The 20,005-nt window shown below is 32.4% G+C and overlaps 3 protein-coding genes and 1 long non-coding RNA gene across 40 annotated transcripts in view; 2 read left to right on the top strand and 2 right to left on the bottom strand.

Annotated features, from left to right (window-relative positions):
- Positions 1-414, top strand: part of LOC105280018 (odorant receptor Or2) — a 36,385-nt gene extending 35,971 nt beyond the window's left edge. Inside the window, exon 7 of the mRNA XM_011340184.3 lies at positions 190-414. The gene's annotated coding sequence lies outside the window, so the exon portion shown is untranslated. The remainder of the gene's footprint in view (positions 1-189) is intronic.
- LOC113562106 lies at positions 388-4,812 on the bottom strand. Its single transcript, XM_026970413.1, has one exon. It carries the CDS (start codon positions 1,144-1,146, stop codon positions 412-414), a length of 735 nt encoding a protein of 244 aa, XP_026826214.1. The 5' UTR covers positions 1,147-4,812; the 3' UTR covers positions 388-411.
- A 2,128-nt stretch (positions 4,813-6,940) lies between these two features.
- Positions 6,941-20,005, top strand: part of LOC105276337 — a 334,767-nt gene continuing 321,702 nt past the window's right edge. For 13 of the 37 annotated variants that reach the window (XR_003406730.1, XR_003406732.1, XR_003406731.1 and 10 more), the window contains exons 1-2: positions 6,945-7,746; positions 12,955-13,506. Coding sequence is in view for 33 of the 37 variants with exons in the window: in XM_026970864.1 (XP_026826665.1) it covers positions 13,291-13,506 (216 nt within the window). In the remaining 4 variants the exon portion in view is untranslated. Of the gene's footprint in view, positions 7,747-9,421; positions 9,473-9,556; positions 9,612-12,461; positions 12,749-12,930; positions 13,507-20,005 lie in introns of those variants that run through there. The other 24 variants (XM_026970855.1, XM_026970846.1, XM_026970849.1 and 21 more) reach the window with 24 other exon arrangements.
- LOC113562220 lies at positions 13,591-19,755 on the bottom strand. Its single transcript, XR_003406733.1, has 2 exons — positions 19,574-19,755; positions 13,591-15,495 (listed from the first exon to the last, which is right to left on the bottom strand). It is a non-coding gene; the product is annotated as an uncharacterized LOC113562220 (long non-coding RNA).

Raw genomic sequence — 20,005 nt, 5'->3', positions numbered from 1 at the left:
GACAATTTAACCTTGACCGTACCGATTACGTCTATAGGAGATTCATACAGGTTTCTTAATTTACTTTTCGCTGGCAATAATTCAATACCGGTCGTGGCGATATGTTTTAAATAAACGGAATATTTCACGAAAAAAACGGGGCTTCCCGTATCAATCAACACTAATAAATCATTTTCTTTTCCGCACAAGTTATTTATTCTTACAAACGGGTGGTTCACCTCCAGAAGCTTTCCTGGATTGTCCACGGCTGCAACGGTGCTTGCTGGCTGCTGCTCCTCGGATACACTTGCCGCTGTGAGCCCTGCAACTGGGTGCGCCGCCGATGTAGAACGTTTCTCTTTCTGTTTTAGCGTAGGACAATCAAAGTGTCGATGCCCTTTACTTTTGCAATAAAAACACGTAATGTCACTTCTACACTCTTTGTGGTGTTGCCCTTTTTTTATTACAGTTTCTGCAAATGTTGTCCTTGTTCGGTTTGTTTCCCTGTGATACTGCTCCTATAGATTTCCTTTCCGCTTCCTGGTAACCCTCGGTGATATGCCGCATTTGACTCATAAAATCCTCTACCGTATTTGCCGGAATTGAGAGTGCCGTGGCTCGGAGAGAGCTTGAAGAGATACCTCCAATAAGTAGATGAATCGTGTCATTCGGAGGCAAGTTTAATCTTCTGATCATCGCTAATTTCTCGATGGCATATTTATCGAAAGATTCCTTGTTCACTAACCACTTTCGGGCTTCGATTCGCTGCATAGCTCGATAAAAAGGTATGTTTCTGTCGAAGATTTTAACCAATTCCTGCCGGAGGCCTATCCAGGATTCCAGGGCTGGACCCGTCTGCGACTCATACCACTGTTTTGCTTCTTTTAGTCGACTAGAAGCTGCCAAAAGAGTGATCCCATCAGAAGCTTGATGCACTTGTAATACCTTGTCTACTCGTTGGACCCATGCCTGGATGTTCTCGTCCTCTATCCACCGAACTCCGGGATTTGAGACACTAGCACGATACTTTACCGAATGGCGAACCTTCAGCCCTATTAGGCAGCGGAGAATGATCTGGAGGTGTTGGTGACGTAAGTCCGTCAGAGGCTGGCGGATCGTCTGTTGCTCCTCTCGGTGTCTCACCTTGAGTTGGGTGCACCGCAGCATTCTGTCTTCCTGCAGATAACATCTGCACTACTTGAGCTAATTGTTGTTGCTGCATTAGCAAAATGTGTTGTTGCTGCTGCTGTGCTTCCCTTTGTTGCTGCATCATCGTGTCAATAAAAACCATCATCCAGTGAAACATCTCATCAGATCCTTGTTGCCCGTCGTCTTTTTGCGATGTCCGTCGTTTTCGGGCCTGAGTTTTCTCCATGTGGTCCGACGGTCCTAGGTTTGCATCCATCGTCTGCGTCTGTCTTTCCAGTACCGACATGATATTGTCTATTAACGCATTTCTATCACTTCCTACTGGTAGCTGATGCCTTTGAGCTTCTTTTCATAACTGCTCCATCGAAAGATGTTCGAGTCTATCTCGATCCATTGTGCCTTGCGCACGTGTCCGCACCATACACTACCGCGTTACTACGTCGCGAAACACGCACTTGCTCCGGAACCTTTGTCCGTCGCTCCGAAAAGTCGTTACCGAAAGTTTGCGAAAGCGCGACGAAAACTACGTTAATAGTCCAAACGGCCCTTGATCCCACTTCTGAGATGAAAGGAGGTAGGGCGTTATATCGAAAAGTTTCGAATGACTAGGATAGCCGGAATAATTATAAAGATATATTTGATAACTGTACACAGCTTGTACACGTAATACCGAAAGACTCCCGAGCATACTCACGGTTGCTCGTCTCGGAAGAGAGTGCCGGTCGAATTATCAAATCGGGGTTTGTCGCCCAGTTCCGATGATTTGGCACATTCTTTTGTTTCCGTATCTCGCTGTGGCGCTAATCTATATAGACCGTGAACTAGCGCAATCTATCGCTCCTTCTCATCATCTTCTCTTCATCTTTATATCTTTCAATATTGATCTGGATACGCCTGAGATCGATGTTTTCTCTTTGCGATAGATGATGTGGTTGACTAACAACGCTTGTTGACAAGGAACAATCACCCTTTATTGCGTTCAAAATACTTTCAAGCACGCTCCTTCTCCGCATGTACAATGTCGAAGGAAGTCAAACGAAGAAGATGAAGTCTGAATCGCGCCGCGACATTCCCGCCTATTACGCATTCAGCGCCCCTATCAGTCCAACACGAATGTCGATAATGTCGCGTCGGTAAATCATTAATTACCATACTCGGTAACATATATGAAACAAGTCGTCTGTATTACTGACGGAACGAGTGATTTTTTGAATAGATCTTTTCATTGGTTGCGCAGAATGAAAAATCTTTTTGCACGATATCAAGAAACTAATCTTGTGCTGTTTTACTCTTGGTCACGATTCCAGATGCACATATGCTTAAAATTTTTATTTTTATCCCACTCCATCTTTTTTACTACACTTCTGAAGTTTCTTTTAAAAGCTTCCTTATATTCTTCCCTTCTGTCTCTGTTTAATACGTTTGAAAATTAGAACAGTCAAATTAATTCGGACATGAACAATATGCAATACATTTAATAAAACACAGTAAAATTCATAGAACAGATAATACAAACGATAAAACTGAGGGTATTAACGCACAATACATTTGAAATACATTAGATTATGGTGAATGTTATACAATAAAATCAGATGTTCGAAACAAAAAAATAAATCAAAGATATATTAACTACGAGACAAATCGTTCCATATATAATATTAAATGTAAACGTTAACGATAGATATTATCAAACATTAATTTATATCGAATGTATAATGAATAATAGATTGGTTGAATTACAAATAATTTATATCGGATGTGCTTTCTTTGGAGCGAATACTCGAATTATGTCCAGAATAGTCCAGAGTGCTCCTTTATTTTGAGCAGGTCTCAGAGAGAATCACTAACTGTTTGATCGAGAGAGAATATAGTTGAGATCGGACCATATAAATCATACGTGTTCCTCGTAATCGTAGAAAAACTCGACTGTGTGAACATAACAACGTAAACAGAAAAAGTAACGAGCGCATAGTTGCTATCATAGACATAGAGATATGGACTGCGCCATCCATAGCTGTATCGTATGGTCAGGAAAAATGAGAAGGAGAGGACGTGAAGACGGCCATCTCTCTCTCTTTCTAAGCGTTGAATAGAAAGAGAGAGAGATTGGCCGTCTTCACGTCCTCTCCTTCTTTTTTCACGACCACTTTTACATATGGATGGCGCAGTCCATATCTCTATGTCTATGGTTGCTATGCACCTTTCTGCTCCTTGAGATAAACGAATACAGCTGAGCTCCACATCGATGCCGCTCGCTTAAATGTCGCTGAAATATAATTTCTTTTTAACAGTCTCTGTGTCAATAGCCACTCATTTTGTACGTACAAATTGAGCACGTTACATTATAAGCATGTTATCACACGAGGCAAGCCACAAGTTGATAATAAAACTATAAGTTTTGAAATTTTGTTTGTTTTTAACATAAAGTCCAGTCTATTGACAAGCATTTCTATATTGTAATTGTGGAAAAGGATTTGTTCTATGCAACCAAAAAACAGTAGCAATGGAATTAACTCATGGGTAAAACAGACGACTCCAGGATCCCCTTAAGGAATACTACTCCTGTATTACCGGCGGAATAAATGATTTTTTTTTCTAAAGAAATCTTTTTATTGTTTGCACAGAATGAAAAATCCTTTTCCATGATTAAAGTACACACAATAATGAACCGTGGACAACAAGACTTTATGTTCGAAACGGAAAAAGATTTTTGTACTACCTGGAATTCAACACACATTATTGTTTACAATGATTGACGGTAAGGTATGCAACGCAGTTGCTGAAAATTCTTCGACACAAAGATGCTATTTATGTGAACTAACTTCAAAAGATTTTAATAAAATTGATCTTTGCATTAGCCATAAAGTCAAAGACCAATACAAATTACGTTTTAGAATATCGCCATTACATACTTGGATACGTTTCTTCGAATGCTTACTTCATTTATCATACAAATTAAATATTCGTAAATAGCAAGCTCGTGGAAACGCAGACAAGAAAAAATTAGCAGAAAATAAAAAACAAATACAAGAATCTTTCAAACATGAAATGGGCTTATTGGTCGACAAATCAAAACTGGGATGTGGTAGTACTAACGATGGTAATACCGCTCGAAGATTTTTTGAGGATTCGGCTACTTCAGCACGAATTACTAAGCTAGATGAAGAAATAATAAAGCGTTTCCGCGTAATTTTATTAATAATTTCAAGCACGTATCAAATAAAAACAGATCTTTTCCAAATTTATTGCTATGAGACTGCAAAACAATTCGTTCAATTGTATCAATGGTATAATATGCCGACTACAGTACACAAAAATATTATTACATTGTGAAGAAATAATACACTATGCAATTCTTCTAGGACAATTAGGAGAAGAAACTCAAGAATCACGCAACAAAGTTATAAAGAAATTTTCTTGAATAATTATTCAAGAAAATTTTCTAGAACACAAAATATGGAAGATATTTTTCATAACTTATTAGTGATATGGGATTCATACATAAGTAGTATAAGAAAATTATGACAAAAAAAATTAAAAACTACCCTCAGGATATTTTACAATTTTTTGAAATGTCTCATATCGAAGAACTTAAAATAGCCGATGAAGACAGTGAATCGGATTAATTACATGTTTTCTAAAATTATTATAAGTATAAATGTTTAAATTGTTTAGAAATGTTAAAACCTTCATAAATAGAAAGAAATTAAAAAAAAACAAGATTGAAACAGTTTTTAAATGACTATTTTTTTAAATAATTTTTTAAAAATAATTTTTAAAATATTTTTTATTTTTTGCGAGTTAACTTATCAATATTTGTTAAAAAATTCAATTTTTATTTCTGTATAGTTATTTTATAATAATATTTGTCAGAAATTAATCTTAAAATTAAAAATGTTAGTTTTGGCCACAATTTTGTAAATATTCGCCTGTGTGCGACGGCCTCGCTGCACGAGCCGCGCTCGTACTGACTCGCTATCTTCTTTTATTAATATCTCAAAATTTTACGTGGTTAATTGCACAATGATATAGGACTTTTTAATTCAGCTTAACGAGATCTACCTTCAGGAGAGTGATTGGACACTTTACGTGGGACACCCTGTAGATATTGGAAAAGAATATAACTATATTGTATTATATTTTATCCATAATACCAAGAAACGCATGTACCTGGCGCCGTTTTTGCATGCCTTTTGTCAGGAAGTGAAATTTTAACAGATATACAGGGTGTCTCACGTAAAGTGTTACAACTCAAAAATTCTAAAAATATTTGTCACATCAAAAAGTTGTTCGTGAGAAAGTTTCATGTATTCGAGGGATCGTTCTAACTATATAAACAAAAATTCGCTCCCGCTTCTCCTCGAAGAGGGATGGAGGTTACCGCAAGTGTGAATACACTCTACTTTAAAGTTTAAATGTTTATAACTTTTGATAGAAATATTTTTCAATGAAATGTTCCAGATAAAGTTTACTTGTTTTTTACCGTAGAATCCAAATATATAACATTTTATAAGAGGTTCCATTTGAAATTACGACGTTACCCTCCGCTTCCCTTCGAGAAGACGCGGGGGCGAATTTTTGTTTATGTAATTAAAAAGATCCTTCGAATACATGAAACTTTCTCATGAACAACTTTTTGATACGACACATATTTGTAGAGTTTTTGAGTTGTAACACTTTACGTGGGATACCCTGTATACGCAGAGTAGTTTCGCCGCTCATGCATCGGCTCGCGCGTATGTGTACTTGTGAGACATTACTGTGTCTCTTGATATATATATTATAAAATGTTTTATATTTGGATTTTGCATTATAATATGTCCACTTGTAAATTTTCTGATGTAAAGTAAATCATAGCTATTGATTAAGCCTATTAGGAAATTAATCTGTCGTTTCTGTCGTTATTAAGATTTTATAAGTTATAACTGAAGGTATTCTCAATTAATTGCTCTGCGTAAAGGTACATAAAGGTACGATGTCGTACATAGTTTTGCGCGTGCACTTAACGCGAGACACTACTGTCTTCCTTGATCATCTTTCGTAAATGATTATTCAAATATAATACTTTATCTTTTACATACTTCCATCAAAAATGTCAATAATATCAAATTATGAAATTGAGAAAACCATGGATACTTTTCGAGCTATGCATGTTTTCTGATTTAACAATATATGTATAATTTTTGCATAATGTAGCAGACTTTATGCTACTGAAATATTTTTCTAGAGAAAGATATATACAAAAGGAAAAAAGAAAAGGTGTGAAAATATTGTGGGTAAAAGTAGTTTCATATAGAGAGGACAAATAGAATGGGGGGAGGGGGCAAAGAAAAGATAATGAAACAGAAGAGGAAAAAAGAAATTATCAATTGTGTTGTTTTCTTTACTACTGAAATAAATATATAATTTTTTAAAAATATTATCTAATATTATCTATTATCTAATTTAGTTACATATTATTATATTATATTTATTTATACATTATTATATATTATCTAATTTATTTATATATTATATATTATTTATCTATTATCTAATATTTTCTAATATTATCTTACGATAAAAGTCTTCTTAATGCTTATGTTTCAAATTCACATCTTAAATTCCTTAAACGATATAAATGTATAGAACTTGTATGTTTTTTTGACCGCGAAAAGATGTAAAATTGAAACTGTCGATATAAACAAATTATGGAGATTTTCAAGGTGCGTTCGTCATTTGCGTCTACGGAGTGTAAACGCGTGCGTATTTGCGCGCTTTGTACCGCGTGTCACAATGGTAGGGAGAGATCTGTTATTGATCTTTTCTCCTCGCGCGCACTCTCCCTCTTTAGGAAGCGACGTCAGTAATTCGCACGCGTATCGGTTGCTCGCAACGAGTGCTCACGATATAGTTAATGCCTCTCTTGTTGGCGGCTCTTGTCTTATATATTTGTGGTAATGGCGACGACGGGCTATCGAGGGAGGGAAATCATCGAAAAGTAGTGTAGTCGGTCGTGACGAATAGGACTTAAGTGGAGGGCACGAAAGCGACCGAATAAAACCGAGGTCGCGAATGTCGACGAGCGAGCCTCTTTCTCTCTCTTCGTTCAGTGCTCCGGTCCAGTGTATGCACAGCGACCGGCCGGCGTGCATGGTTGTGATAATGTTATTGTATTCTTTGAACTGAACAGTTTTTTATGTTTCCCATTACGTTATGTTGATTCCATGGATGACACAACGTGTTCACGACACAAATTAGCTGCGATTAATCAATGTGTTCCGTTCTGTGTTTCTGAATGGCGTCAGGCCTCTGCGAAGGCTTGTTCGCTCCCATTCTCATCCAGATCTCGACTCCGGTTACGCAGTCATGGAGTTCGCGGTCTCGTCTCAGAGAGGAATTGCCCGCGACTTGATGTGCGTTTTTCGATGTCGGTTATTTATTTCGCATAACAGTTGTCGTGTATTATTATATGGCGGGAGACAATGTTTTCTTGAATCGATAAAGGTATACTGTCAAAAAATCGGAAGAAAGGAAAGGAAAGCATTAGAAAGAGAAACAGAGAGAGTGAGAAGAAAGAGGGAAAGGGATAGGAAAGAGAGAGATGGAAAAGGCGATTGCTAATGAAGCAAGACTAAGGTTTCCATTTTCATTTGTCTATTATGATAACAATTATTTCATGTGACTTTTTGAAAGTATAATGCTTGTCAAATTAGTTTTGAAAATTTTGACGAAAATTTTAGCTTGCACAGTTTGTGAAGTTCACGGTGCATAATAGCAAGGAATACAATTTTTTTTTTCTAGTTCTTTTTTTATCTATGATAGGATGCATGCACATCTCGCTTCTCTCTGTCCTTTCTCCTCTTTCCCATCTCTAACACTCTCTCCTACCCCTCTCTTTTCTTTTTTTCAATTTTTTTCCCTTCCTTTTATTATATTATATTCCTTCCTTTTATTCTGTCTCTCTCATCAATCTCCATCCTCGCTTCTTCTCACAATATCTCCTCTCTCTCTCTCTCTCTCTCTCTCTCCCCTCCATTTATCTGTCTCCATCTTCCTGTCTCTGTCGGCTGATGTTAGTTATTATATATAGAAAATGGGAAAATTGCATAGAACTTGTTCTAACGATGCACGGAAAATATGTAACAAAAAATATTATTGTCATTAAGAAGAAGAATTTTATTTTGTTTATATTAGATTTTTTCTATTAATGCTCGATCACAATTGCTATAAGCCGTGGGCTACCATAATCTGTCTTGTATATATTTTCAATTTTTAAGTAGTCTCGCTTATTTCTGTTTTAGCGACATCGAGTTTTCGTGATAATAATTTCTCATCAATTAAAACGTACGATTATACATGATGTTTTAATTCTAAGCATTATGAGCATAGAGGCTATTATTGATAATGTTGTATCGTTTACTCTATTTAATTTGTTTCTGTAAAAGAGCACTTTAAGTGTGTGAATAATATTATGCTGTTTAAGTAATTCAATCGACCTTTTTATAAATATTATTCTGTAATACTAAGCAAGCTATATCGGTAGAGCACTAATTATGCACTCATAAATAAATAAACTCATTTTTTTTAGAAAGTACATTGATGTCTAAGTATAAGTATTTTTTCCGATGGGGCATCTTAATGATCTTCATAGAGTTTTTATTTGAATAAATTATTATATATTAACTCACATCATATATACATACTTGTACTATGTGTATCTGAAAGTACTACTTAAAAAGAATTTTTTTATGTTATACATTTTCTGCGCATTGTTTGTGTATTTTACAATGTGAGAGTGTGTGAATAAAAGAATGAATGAACGAATGAGTCAGTCAGTCAGTCAGTCAGTGTGCGTGCGTGCATACATGTGTATTATTTTACATACGTATAGGTCTCTTTTTTTCTATTTTCTTCCTAACTTTTCCTCTTCATCTTTTCTTCCTTTTCCTTTTTTTGTCTTTTCCTCTTTCTCCATATTCAACCTTGTCTTATTGTATCCTTTTTTTTCTTTTTATTAGATTGGTGCAAAACTACTTGTGGCTTTTGCTAAAAAATTAAATAACAAAAATTTAATAATTATTTTTACACTAACCTAAAAATATTTTTATTCACTTATTTTTCCATGCCTTCCTTTTTTGACGATTATTCGATTGCTAATCAGCTCACTGTATCTATTAAAAGATCTTACATTATAAAAGTTTTGAGTATGTTTTATGATTTATATTAAAATATTAAATTTTTTACGTACATAAGTCTTTATATATTTTCCTTTTGTTAAAATTAGATTTGTTATATTTATCATGACTTTCAGAGAGAGGTAGAGGAAGGGGAAAGGAGAAGGAAGAGTCGCATACTTGCACATGTAGGGTGGTGCAGCTAAATATTAAATGATTTTATCTTTTAATGCAAGTGTCGTAGCAAATTTTCTAAATAAAAATTATTTTAGTTTGCGGACATTTTTAGCGAACATTAGACGATGATTTTGACCACTTCCATTAATTGTAAGACTAAGTTAAGATCAACTTGAATTTTTCGATGATACTGTGTAGTTTTCAGAATATTTAAAAACTTTTATCTTTCTAAATTCATCGATGTATAAAAAATATAATTGTATAAAGCAAGCAGTAAAAACAAGTTATTTAATTATGCAAAGTCATCAATGTTTGTTTTAATTCTTAATAAACTTAATTAACAATAGATGATAAATTATTACAATTTGGTTTGTCACAAGCTATGTTCCATACGAATTTCTTGATTTTTTATTAGCAAATACAGTATAAATTGTACAAAACAGTATTATAAAAAACAGATTTTTCGTTTATTAAATGATTGTATAAAGTGTAAATCGCACATTATAAATTCTTCTGCCAGCATTTACACATTTCAATCGATTGTTAATATTTGATAGATCTTTTTCACTAGATTTTCCGTTTTCGAAGTTGTTTTTGAGTGCTTCGATTACTATTATCCATTATTCTTTTGATCTTTCCTGCCATCTCCAAATCTTATAATTGTTCAGAAATTCGTCTGTGGAATGTAAGCATCTCCAGACTGACTTCAACATTTCATAAGTTTTCCTTGCTTTTTATCGAGTGTAAAATAAAATTTGATATTACTGCACTGAGTTTTATCGACAAGATGCACTGATATTATCAGTTCAATCAATACAGATTGCATGGTAATATATTTGTCATTTATAAAATATCGATTTTTGCTTAAATAAATAAAAGCTTGAAGACGCCATTATAATTGTTGATAGAGAGTATTTACATACATACTTTAAAAAAATTACGTCCGTTATTCCTTTTTAATATTATGTATATTTATTCTTTCTTCTGTAGTTTTATTTTACTACGAACTATAAGCCACAGATATATTAGAATTGCAGTATGATAAAGAACATTATTTCCGCAACGAAATTTGTTACTTGAGGATGTAACTTAAGAAGAACATGATACAATGAATAATTAATATTTGTTATCCTTCTTTTCATGGAATATCAATAATAAAATATTATACTTTCAGAAACAATTGCAATTATGTATTTAAATAAAGGAGAATGTTTAGAACATTTGACAAATTGATCTAGTATATTCGATAAGAATATCTATTCTAAAACTGGAAAGACAAGACGTTTCATGCTAATTAAATACTTCAAAGATGAGAGACAAGAAATCTCATCATAAAATATCTTAAAAGAATTAAGTTTCTGTTATATCCACATTATATCTACATTATTCTGAATAAGTCTAAGAATGGGATACATAATTGTACTAAAAAATTGTTTCTTTAAATTTTCATTATACTCTTATACTTCATTATATTTCTTATACTTTTTACATCTGTCGTCAAATTAATAAAAAATATGCGTTTTAAAAATGATAAAAAAGATACAACACATCATTTGAAAACTTCAAGTTGGCATAGTTTTAATAAAAGAATTTAAAGCTAAATTAAAGTTTAAGTAAGTTTTAAAGTATTATCTGATATATATATATATATACCACAAAATAAAATATATATATATATACCACATATATATATATATATACCACAAAATAAAACAATTTTTGTTTAAAATAGTTTTTGTTAGGATATTTAGGTTAAGAGAGAAAAGGAGATTATATTTTAGTTGTTCCATATACATAATATGTCGCTTAAAATAATAGGATTTCAAACATGTCAATTCTACTACTGATTGTACGTGTAAAAATTGTTCAGTTTATTCAAAGAAAATTTCTCTTCAGCATAATGGTTTTTAATGGAAATTCTGAGTTTTAAATAGAAAATAGTTACAAAGAATCAAAACAGAGAAATTATTTATTTTCCATTACTATTCCACATTATTTCATTGTGTCCAACACTATATTGATGCCGAACAGACATATTTTCAATAAAATAAACAATATTTGCACATACAATTAATCTGAATTAATACAGTATCAATCCCGTTATTTTCCAAACATATTATACATACATGGTTTGTTCAGGCTCCAGTGCAACTGATACCGAAAAAAATACCAATTATTGTTTGTTTTTACTTTTTGTTCAAAGTAGTCTCTTTCTGAGTTAATAGAATGCTAAAAGTGAAATGAAGACTAAAACATTTTTCCAAGAAGTCACTATACTCCGTTTTCAGAATCACCTCCAAAACTGCGACCAAAGTTCTTTAGATATTCTGAATAGTGTTATAACGCTTTTCTCTCATCGGCAACTTGAGCTTTGGGAACAGCCAGAAGTCACACCAAGCCAAATCAAACAAATATAGGGGGCTTTCTAGCAATGTGATGCCCTTTTTAACCAAGAAATCGCGTACAATCGTGGATTTGTGTGGTTGTATATTATTGTGCAAAAGTGACGAAGACACTTGCTCTCGGTATTCAGGCCGAACTCGCTCGAAGAATTTTGTTCCACAAGCAAACATCATTCAGAACATCTAAATAATAATCAGCATTTATTTGATGCTAATTGATCATCTAGTATGAATTCTCGTGAATAATTTCTTTCGAATCGAAAACAAATAATGTGTGTATTATTTATTAAAAAACGTAAACCATGCCGAGTTATTATTTTATAAAAAATATAAATTAATAATTAATTTTAATATATATATATATATATTTGCGTGGTATATATATTTTTAAATTCACATTATCTTCCTAAATTAATATAAAACAATTAAAATGCATTTTTAATAAATTAATTATATATACAAAGTAAGAATAAAAGATAACAAGATATAAAATAACATGATAGAATTTCGTAAAGATAGCAAATTTGATTTTCGCGCAGATTGTAAGTGACCAAAAACCGTTATACTTGTCAACACTTTTCGCCTCATTTTGCTATAGGATATACAGCCTACTGGCGGTCCAGAATACTTCTATGGTCTAAGACTGTGACATTTAACGTCAAAACTAATGATGTAGACATGTTAGCACCTTGAAATTGTGGGTGATCATAGTTAAAATATCAAGGTTCATAATGCTTCATAACTCATCAAGAGATGATTTTTTTCTGTATTGAAAAAAAGTTCAAAAATCAGTCGCATTAAAGTCTAGACAGTCCGTGTATAAATACTCAAAACTATGTGTACAAAGAAATAGAAAAAAATTTATGACTTTTATGGTAACACAATGTACGACACAATGCCTATATTCTTTATATAATTCATTATTATTGCATTTTATAAATTTATAAATGCTTTATATATCTAAAGTAGATTACTAGTGAAGTATAGTGTGTTCTAACTTTTTTTTACTTTCTCATTACTACTCACATCTGTAATTTCTTCATTTATCGTTTAATATTCAACGATAGCTCCTTCTTCGATTTCTTGTGCAGATGACTGTGCATAGTTCCGAGCACAATCATTAAAGAACGTAAATTCCCTGTACAGGATAGGCATAGTGAATAACAGCAGAAAGTGGGACAAAAAGCGGAAGTGGAAGAGTGCGTATGAGTGTACATGACATAATGTGAGAAGAAAATTCAGGAAAAAGAATATAAGACAAGAACATTCGACGATCGAGATAAAGTAGGGGAAATACTCGTAGTGGAAATAAAGAAGAAAGACACACGAAGCTGGCGACTCAAGCACGTAAGAGCAGCTCCCGCGGGACTCGGTCCCGACACCGGGCCAATGGCGGTTCACTTTCCAGCCGCGGTAGCGCTACAAGGATGCAATGCGGCTTATGCACTGTCGTTGCTGACCTGTTCCGTCGTGCCATGTGCATCGCGGATAGTCGACGTGGCTCTGGAGAGTCTTGCTATCAGGAGTTGGCTACAGATGTGCCAGAACGGAGGCACTCGCAAGTAGAGGAACATGTGACGACCACGCTTATCAAAACAAACGAGATCGTGGAGAAAGGGAAAGACATCGCTCAAATTCAAGAGGTGAGAAATTAGATATGATTATTATCACAAATAATCGGCTTGTGACTTATCAAGAAGCGAATAAAATTATGAATCAAGTCATTAATTTTATTTTTTAAACTTTATTATTACATGTATTTTATATTGCAAAATTGAAATGCGTCAAAAAATGATCGTTTACATCTTATATTAAAGATATCTAGTTGATATGTAGAAATGAAAGATATGTGGAATATTAGTTGACAGATTATGTGGAATGTTAGTTAACAAATATAAAACGTAGGGGAAAAGGGGGTAATGCCGGCCACTTAAGTCTTACAGGCTTTAAAAGAAAACATAATCATCACAACTTTATTATGTTAACAAGAAATTGTATGCCAGAGTAAATCTAAGATTAAATTCAAATGTTTCAACTGTCTCTGGCTTAGTCTGTTGGTCGGACCGAAATCTTTTTGCAACTACATACTGTATTTGCAACTACGTACTGTAATATAATTCAAAACAAAATAAACTCTTTGATTTATATTTTCTTGGGTTTATACATTATTGAAAAAAAAGAGATTTGATCAGCATTGCCGACAAGTGATGACAATTCCGGCCAAGGATGAAGACAATACCGGCTAGCGATACTCCTTGCAGCTTTCGCACGTATAACCATCTGATGTGTCCCACCCTGTACATTGTTGATAGGCCCACAATCCATATAAAGTACATCTGTACCATAGCTCATTGTTTTTCCAAATTCACTGCAAAGTATACAACGGTTCCTGGGATTTTCCATGTCATCAATTAAATCGAAATTAGATTCTGAAGACGTGTCAATTTTATCTAGCAAAACCTTCCTTGTACATTTCTTTACCGCTTCTGTCGTTTTTCTACCTTTCTTCTTCCCTTTCCCCTTTTCCCGATTATACCGCAAATGTCTTTCAATAAAAAAACAAATATTTTTTAATAATTAAGGACATTTACAAACGACAACAACGAAATTACTTTACTACGTTAGGGCTTGGTACATAACTTAAACATACAATCATAAATACAATATTTAAATCCAAATTAGCAACATTTATCTCTTATGTTGCGATCGTATAATATTAGATCAGCGTTTGGCCAAACAAACAAACCTCTATCACTAGCGAAGGCGTTCCGAATATTGAATAGTCGAATACGGAGAAGGAAAAGGAGATGTTAACACACGTCGCTCACTTGTTCAAACACGGATAACTGTTATAGTTTTATAGATATTGTGATGGCCGGGATTGCCAACTGGCCGAGATTGCCATCTGTCCGGGATTGTTCCCGTATGCATACGGAACATCATGAGTACATACATGTATTTTATTCACTTAAAAAGTAAAACCTGCTTTAGAGAGACGATGAATAATAACATGATAAACAATTATATCTCACATATTTCAAAATATCGCTCAAAAGAATCATCAAAAAAATATCGGTTACTATACTAAAGATTACAATTCCACATATTTGAGGTATAATGTATATTGAGTTGACCGGAAAGTCTGCACAGATTCTTTTACCAAAATTCGAACGCAAAACTTTGAATTCTTACTAAAAAGTTTTTTTCAGCAGAAGATCCGTGTGAACTTTTCTGACAAAATTCGAACGCAAAACTTCGTATTAATTTTTTATATAAAATTTTGCTAAAAAATCTGCATAGACTTTCCGGTCAACCTCTATTATTTATCAGTGAGCGATATAATTATGCATTATTTTAGCCACAACTTTATCTAAGCGATACTTAGAAATATATCTCTGCCTTCTCCTGCATCACCTCCTTGTCCGTGACTGTTTTTTTTCACAACGTGCCACTGTTAAGGAAATTTTCTGCAACAGGCTGTGATATAGTATTTGCAGCTCACGCGTTCGCATCTGTAGCTCCAGTAATATAATATTGACTGCAATCCCGTTGATGCTCCAAATACTTCAAAATATTTTTCTCCTTTCTTTTTATTTGAAAGAAGGAAAGAGATGGAAAGTGTTCTGAAGCATCTGAAATATCAATTACAACACACATCTCATTCTCAATAGCCATCATATCTCATTTCTAATCTATAATTGGTTACAGTCTAGTTGATGTTGCAAATGCTTTAAAATACTTTGTTTTCCTTCTTTTTATTTGAAAGAAAGAAAAGGAAAGTGTTCTGAAAAATTTGAAACATCAACTGGACTGTATAAGTAAATACTAGTACTTATACTGTGACTGTATATTGTTACTGTCAACTGTTTAGTGGAAAAAGAATTCTAAAAATTATCTAATTTATATTCTATGTCAAATTAATCACAAGAATCTTAATGATAATGGGATGTTTTTTAATTAAATAAATAATTTTACTAAATAATTTTAATTAAATAAAAGTAGTAAAAGTTTATATTATCTATGCTTCCATTTATGTCGTGTTTGATGTTATTTTAATCGCAACAATCTTATTAATTTATTTCAAAATAATTATTATATATATGTATAAAGAATATTAAAGTTTTACTTTCCAGCACATAGGATGACTCGTATTCTTCAAAGGCTATAGGTAACGGAAAACCTGCTATTATCTATAGCTTTTCAGGAATACGAGTCTATAGATATATCTATATATCTATATCTATAGACGTAAGACTTCGGGATTCTTTGATGATAAGTCATTTCGCTTGCTCCTTATCTCGTTCTCCCTCCCGCTTGACATATATAAAATATATCTATATTGATTGTATTATTGGTATTTTTATGTTCGTCATTTGAAACAGACCTTATATTGATTACAAATAACTATTATATGTGTAGTATAAAATGTTATATTTATACTATACACATGCGCGTACGTAATAGTATATGTTTCTTACGATATATATCGTTTAATATATAATAAAATATATCTTGTATTTTTATATATGTATATATGTATATGTCCAAACATATGTTTTATAAAAAATACTTTTAAAATTGTAACATGTTTTTTAAGTGTACTTGTCATTTTTTAATTTTGGTTTGTATAGTACAGATCAAACTTAATAACTTAATAATAAAGCTGATCTTCAAATAAAGCAATTTTTACTTCTTCGATTCAAATAAGAATCATAAAAGATTGTAAAAGAAAAGAAAATCACACACGCACACACACACACGCGCGCGCACGCACGCACAGTTTAATGTGTACTCAATCTCCTCTTTCTAATGAACTATGTCTCATTTCATTTTGCATTTCGCAGTTCTTGCAATCTCCTGTAGTCGATACAAATAAGTTACATTGAGACAGGCGTTTTTCTGTAGGCCTTCACTTGGCGCAGCCGGGTCTATAGCCGCCAAGGCTCTAAATTTAATTTTATGTTGAGCGCCAACTAATTTTTATAAAATTAGTAAAAGATAGGAACCCAGCAAACACAGATATATAACTATTATATTGCCACTATATAACGAAATGTAACAGGTAATATAACGTAGGGTAACTTAGGGTATGATGGCCATACGGAAAAGATGGCCAATGGCTGTAATTTTTACAATAATTGTTAAATAGTGCATTTTGGTACTCAATCTCAAAGATAATTACTATTTACAGTAGTTAATATACATACACTAATCGAAATAACAATATTATGAATAATATCTAACATTTTAATTTTCGATTACCTGCATAGTTTTTCATGTGTCTAGTAAAATCTGCTGTAATGTGAAATAAATTATAGTTAAGCTGTCGTAATCAACATTAGATACATAATAAAGATATGTAACTTGTAATTTGAGTTATAATTTGTATTTACGTTATCATTATTTATTTATAAATACTATGGCTATCTTTCCCTCACAGTTTGGGTAAGATGGCCCACTTTTTTCAAGATAAGTTAACGTATTTTAATTGTTAACTTCTTTTTGTTTATTTATCTGTTAAAACATTATGCGTTTTGTTTATTTATGTGTAAGAGTTCAGTTGTCAAATATATATTGTCAAAATAAGATTAAATATGTGAAATTATATGTATGGCCATCTTTTCCCTAAAAGTCAGGTAAGATGGCCAATGCTTATGTTGTAATATTTTGATAATATAAAAGTTCTAGTAATTATTTTCTCTTTAATTTCGACAGTATTACATACTTTAAGCTTTAGTGAAATAATATACCAAACGCCATTAAAAAATAACAGAAATAAATGTATATTTTTTGCATTTAAAAAAACTATGGCCATCATACCCTAAGTTACCCTATACGTTACATGTAACGTATACGTTAGTTGTAATTTCCCACTCATGGATTATTACAATAATATAATATAAATATAACAAGTAATTAAAATGTTATATAATAGTTATATAGCAGAAATATAACTTGCTGCGTCATTGTAATATAACTATAGCGTGATTGTTATCGTATATGTTACTGTATTAACTTATATATTTTATACATATAGAGGAAAGTCCCCGATTATGAGATACCATATCGATTTTGCCGAATGTAAAGAAATCTATAGGCAGAATTTAAAAATTTAATACGTTATCTTGAAAAGAATTTAATAAGCTTTAGGTTGGTGAAATGAAAAATCTAATTTAAATATTATTTTTTCTGAAAATTAAAAAAATTTGAAAAAAGAGCTTTACGCAGGATCGAGAAAGTGTGCTCCTAATATAAGATACCTCGAGAAATCGGTGTTAAAAGTGCAAAATACATCAGTATTGCAAGTAAAAAACTTTATTAGATAATTTTATAAAAATACTGCTACCACAGCCTTCGCCAAACCACTGTCGATGCTTCCTCGTTCCTCCAACCTCCATAGTCAGATTCTATAAAAATTAAATACACAAAAATTCGTAATATAACTTCGTATTAAGTTTTCTTTAACCTTAAGTAGTATTTTCTTTCTTTTTATTACACTACATAATCCTCATATTCGAGCAATAATTATCTCATATTAAGAGTACCCTGAATATCTCATTATACGAGCCACACGCCTAGCGGTTCCGCGATCATGAAATCTAACTTCTACAATTAAGCAATTCAATAAATTGCGTAATTTGCTGTTACTACGATTCTACTCTATCATTGCATACTGAATTTATTGCCAACCATTTCTTTATTATATAATAAACAAGGTTTAAAGACTTACCTCAAGTTCCTTTGACATGTTCACAATTTCACAAACCTTTTCTTGCAAAGGCTAAACGCAATAACGAACAATGAATTTTTCACTAAATACATTTTACACCAAGAGTAATAAGTTTATGGTGGAACTAACAGATGGTGCTCAATAGTTTAGCAGAAACCCCATTATCTCATATTAGGAGCATATCTCATAATAGGGGATTCTCCTCTACTAATCCCAGAAAAGGTCTTTGAATTAATTCTAAGCGAGAATAAACTATTTCATTTGCTTTCGCTCGAAATTAATTCAAAGACCTTTCCTGGAAGTAGTATGTATAAAATATGTAAGTTAATATATAGTAACATATACGTACGATAACAATCACGCTATAGTTATATTATAATGACGCAGTTTTTCCGGAGGAAAGGGAAAAATATAAATATTTAATCATTATATTTTGCACACTAAACATATACATATAAAATATACATAGCGTGTTATTGCGTGTTATGAAAGCGCTCTCTTTATTCAAGGTAATCTTTTCTAACAGTAACATTAATATTAAAAGTATTCAAAGTAAGTATTATATTATAAAGAAAACTAAATATTTGTACATATAATTTTACCAGTATTCTTTAACTTATTGCAGTTAATCTATGCATATGTAAAATGGTAGTAGATGCAAGAGTCGCATTGCAAGAATGCAACGCCGAGTCATTTCCACTTCTACGGAGCATTTAGAAATACTTAATTTCATTATCAATCTTTAGAGTTGTGTACATTTGATAATGATAAGCATTTCTAAATGTTCCGTAGAAGTGAAGACGACCCGGTATTGTATTCTTGCAACGTGACTTTTGCATACATAACCTACTACACCATTTTACATATGCATAGATTAACTGCAATAAGTTAAAGAATAGTAGTAAAAATATATGCACAAATATTTAGTCTTTATAATAATACCTACTTATTTTTAATAAATGTTAGAAATTAAGGATTACCTTGGATAAGGAGAGCACTTCCATACCACGCAACAACACGCTGACACGATGAAAGAACCAGCAAGAACTGAAAAGAACGCAAGGATGCCAACGACGAAAAGAGGAAACATTTTAAATATATATGTTATATTCATGTTATAATATATATAATATAACATGAATATAACATCTCTATATAACACGTTGTATAACATCAAAGTAATAATAATATAGCATTTGTAATATTACGTGTTATGTTCAATTTATATTGCTGTTATATTATTATAACCAGGAAATAACACAGTTATAATAAAGTTTTAAAACAAAGTAATATTACAGTTATAAAAGGAAATTATGTAGCCTCAATATTAATAGTGTATAACAACTGTTATATTACGTGTTACTTCTGAGATATATAATAGTTATATTCTGTGTTTGCTGGGAAGGTACTTA

The sequence above is a fragment of the Ooceraea biroi genome, chromosome 6 (assembly GCF_003672135.1).
Source record: "Ooceraea biroi isolate clonal line C1 chromosome 6, Obir_v5.4, whole genome shotgun sequence".
Classification (NCBI taxonomy): Eukaryota; Metazoa; Arthropoda; class Insecta; order Hymenoptera; family Formicidae; genus Ooceraea; species Ooceraea biroi.
The sequence above is the reverse complement of the archived record's forward strand: the minus strand, read 5'-3'. Positions and strand labels throughout refer to the sequence as shown.

Excerpts from the sequence above, each read along its gene's own strand:
- LOC113562106 (XM_026970413.1), bottom strand. The coding sequence starts at position 1,146 with ATGCTGCGGTGCACCCAACTCAAGGTGAGACACCGAGAGGAGCAACAG.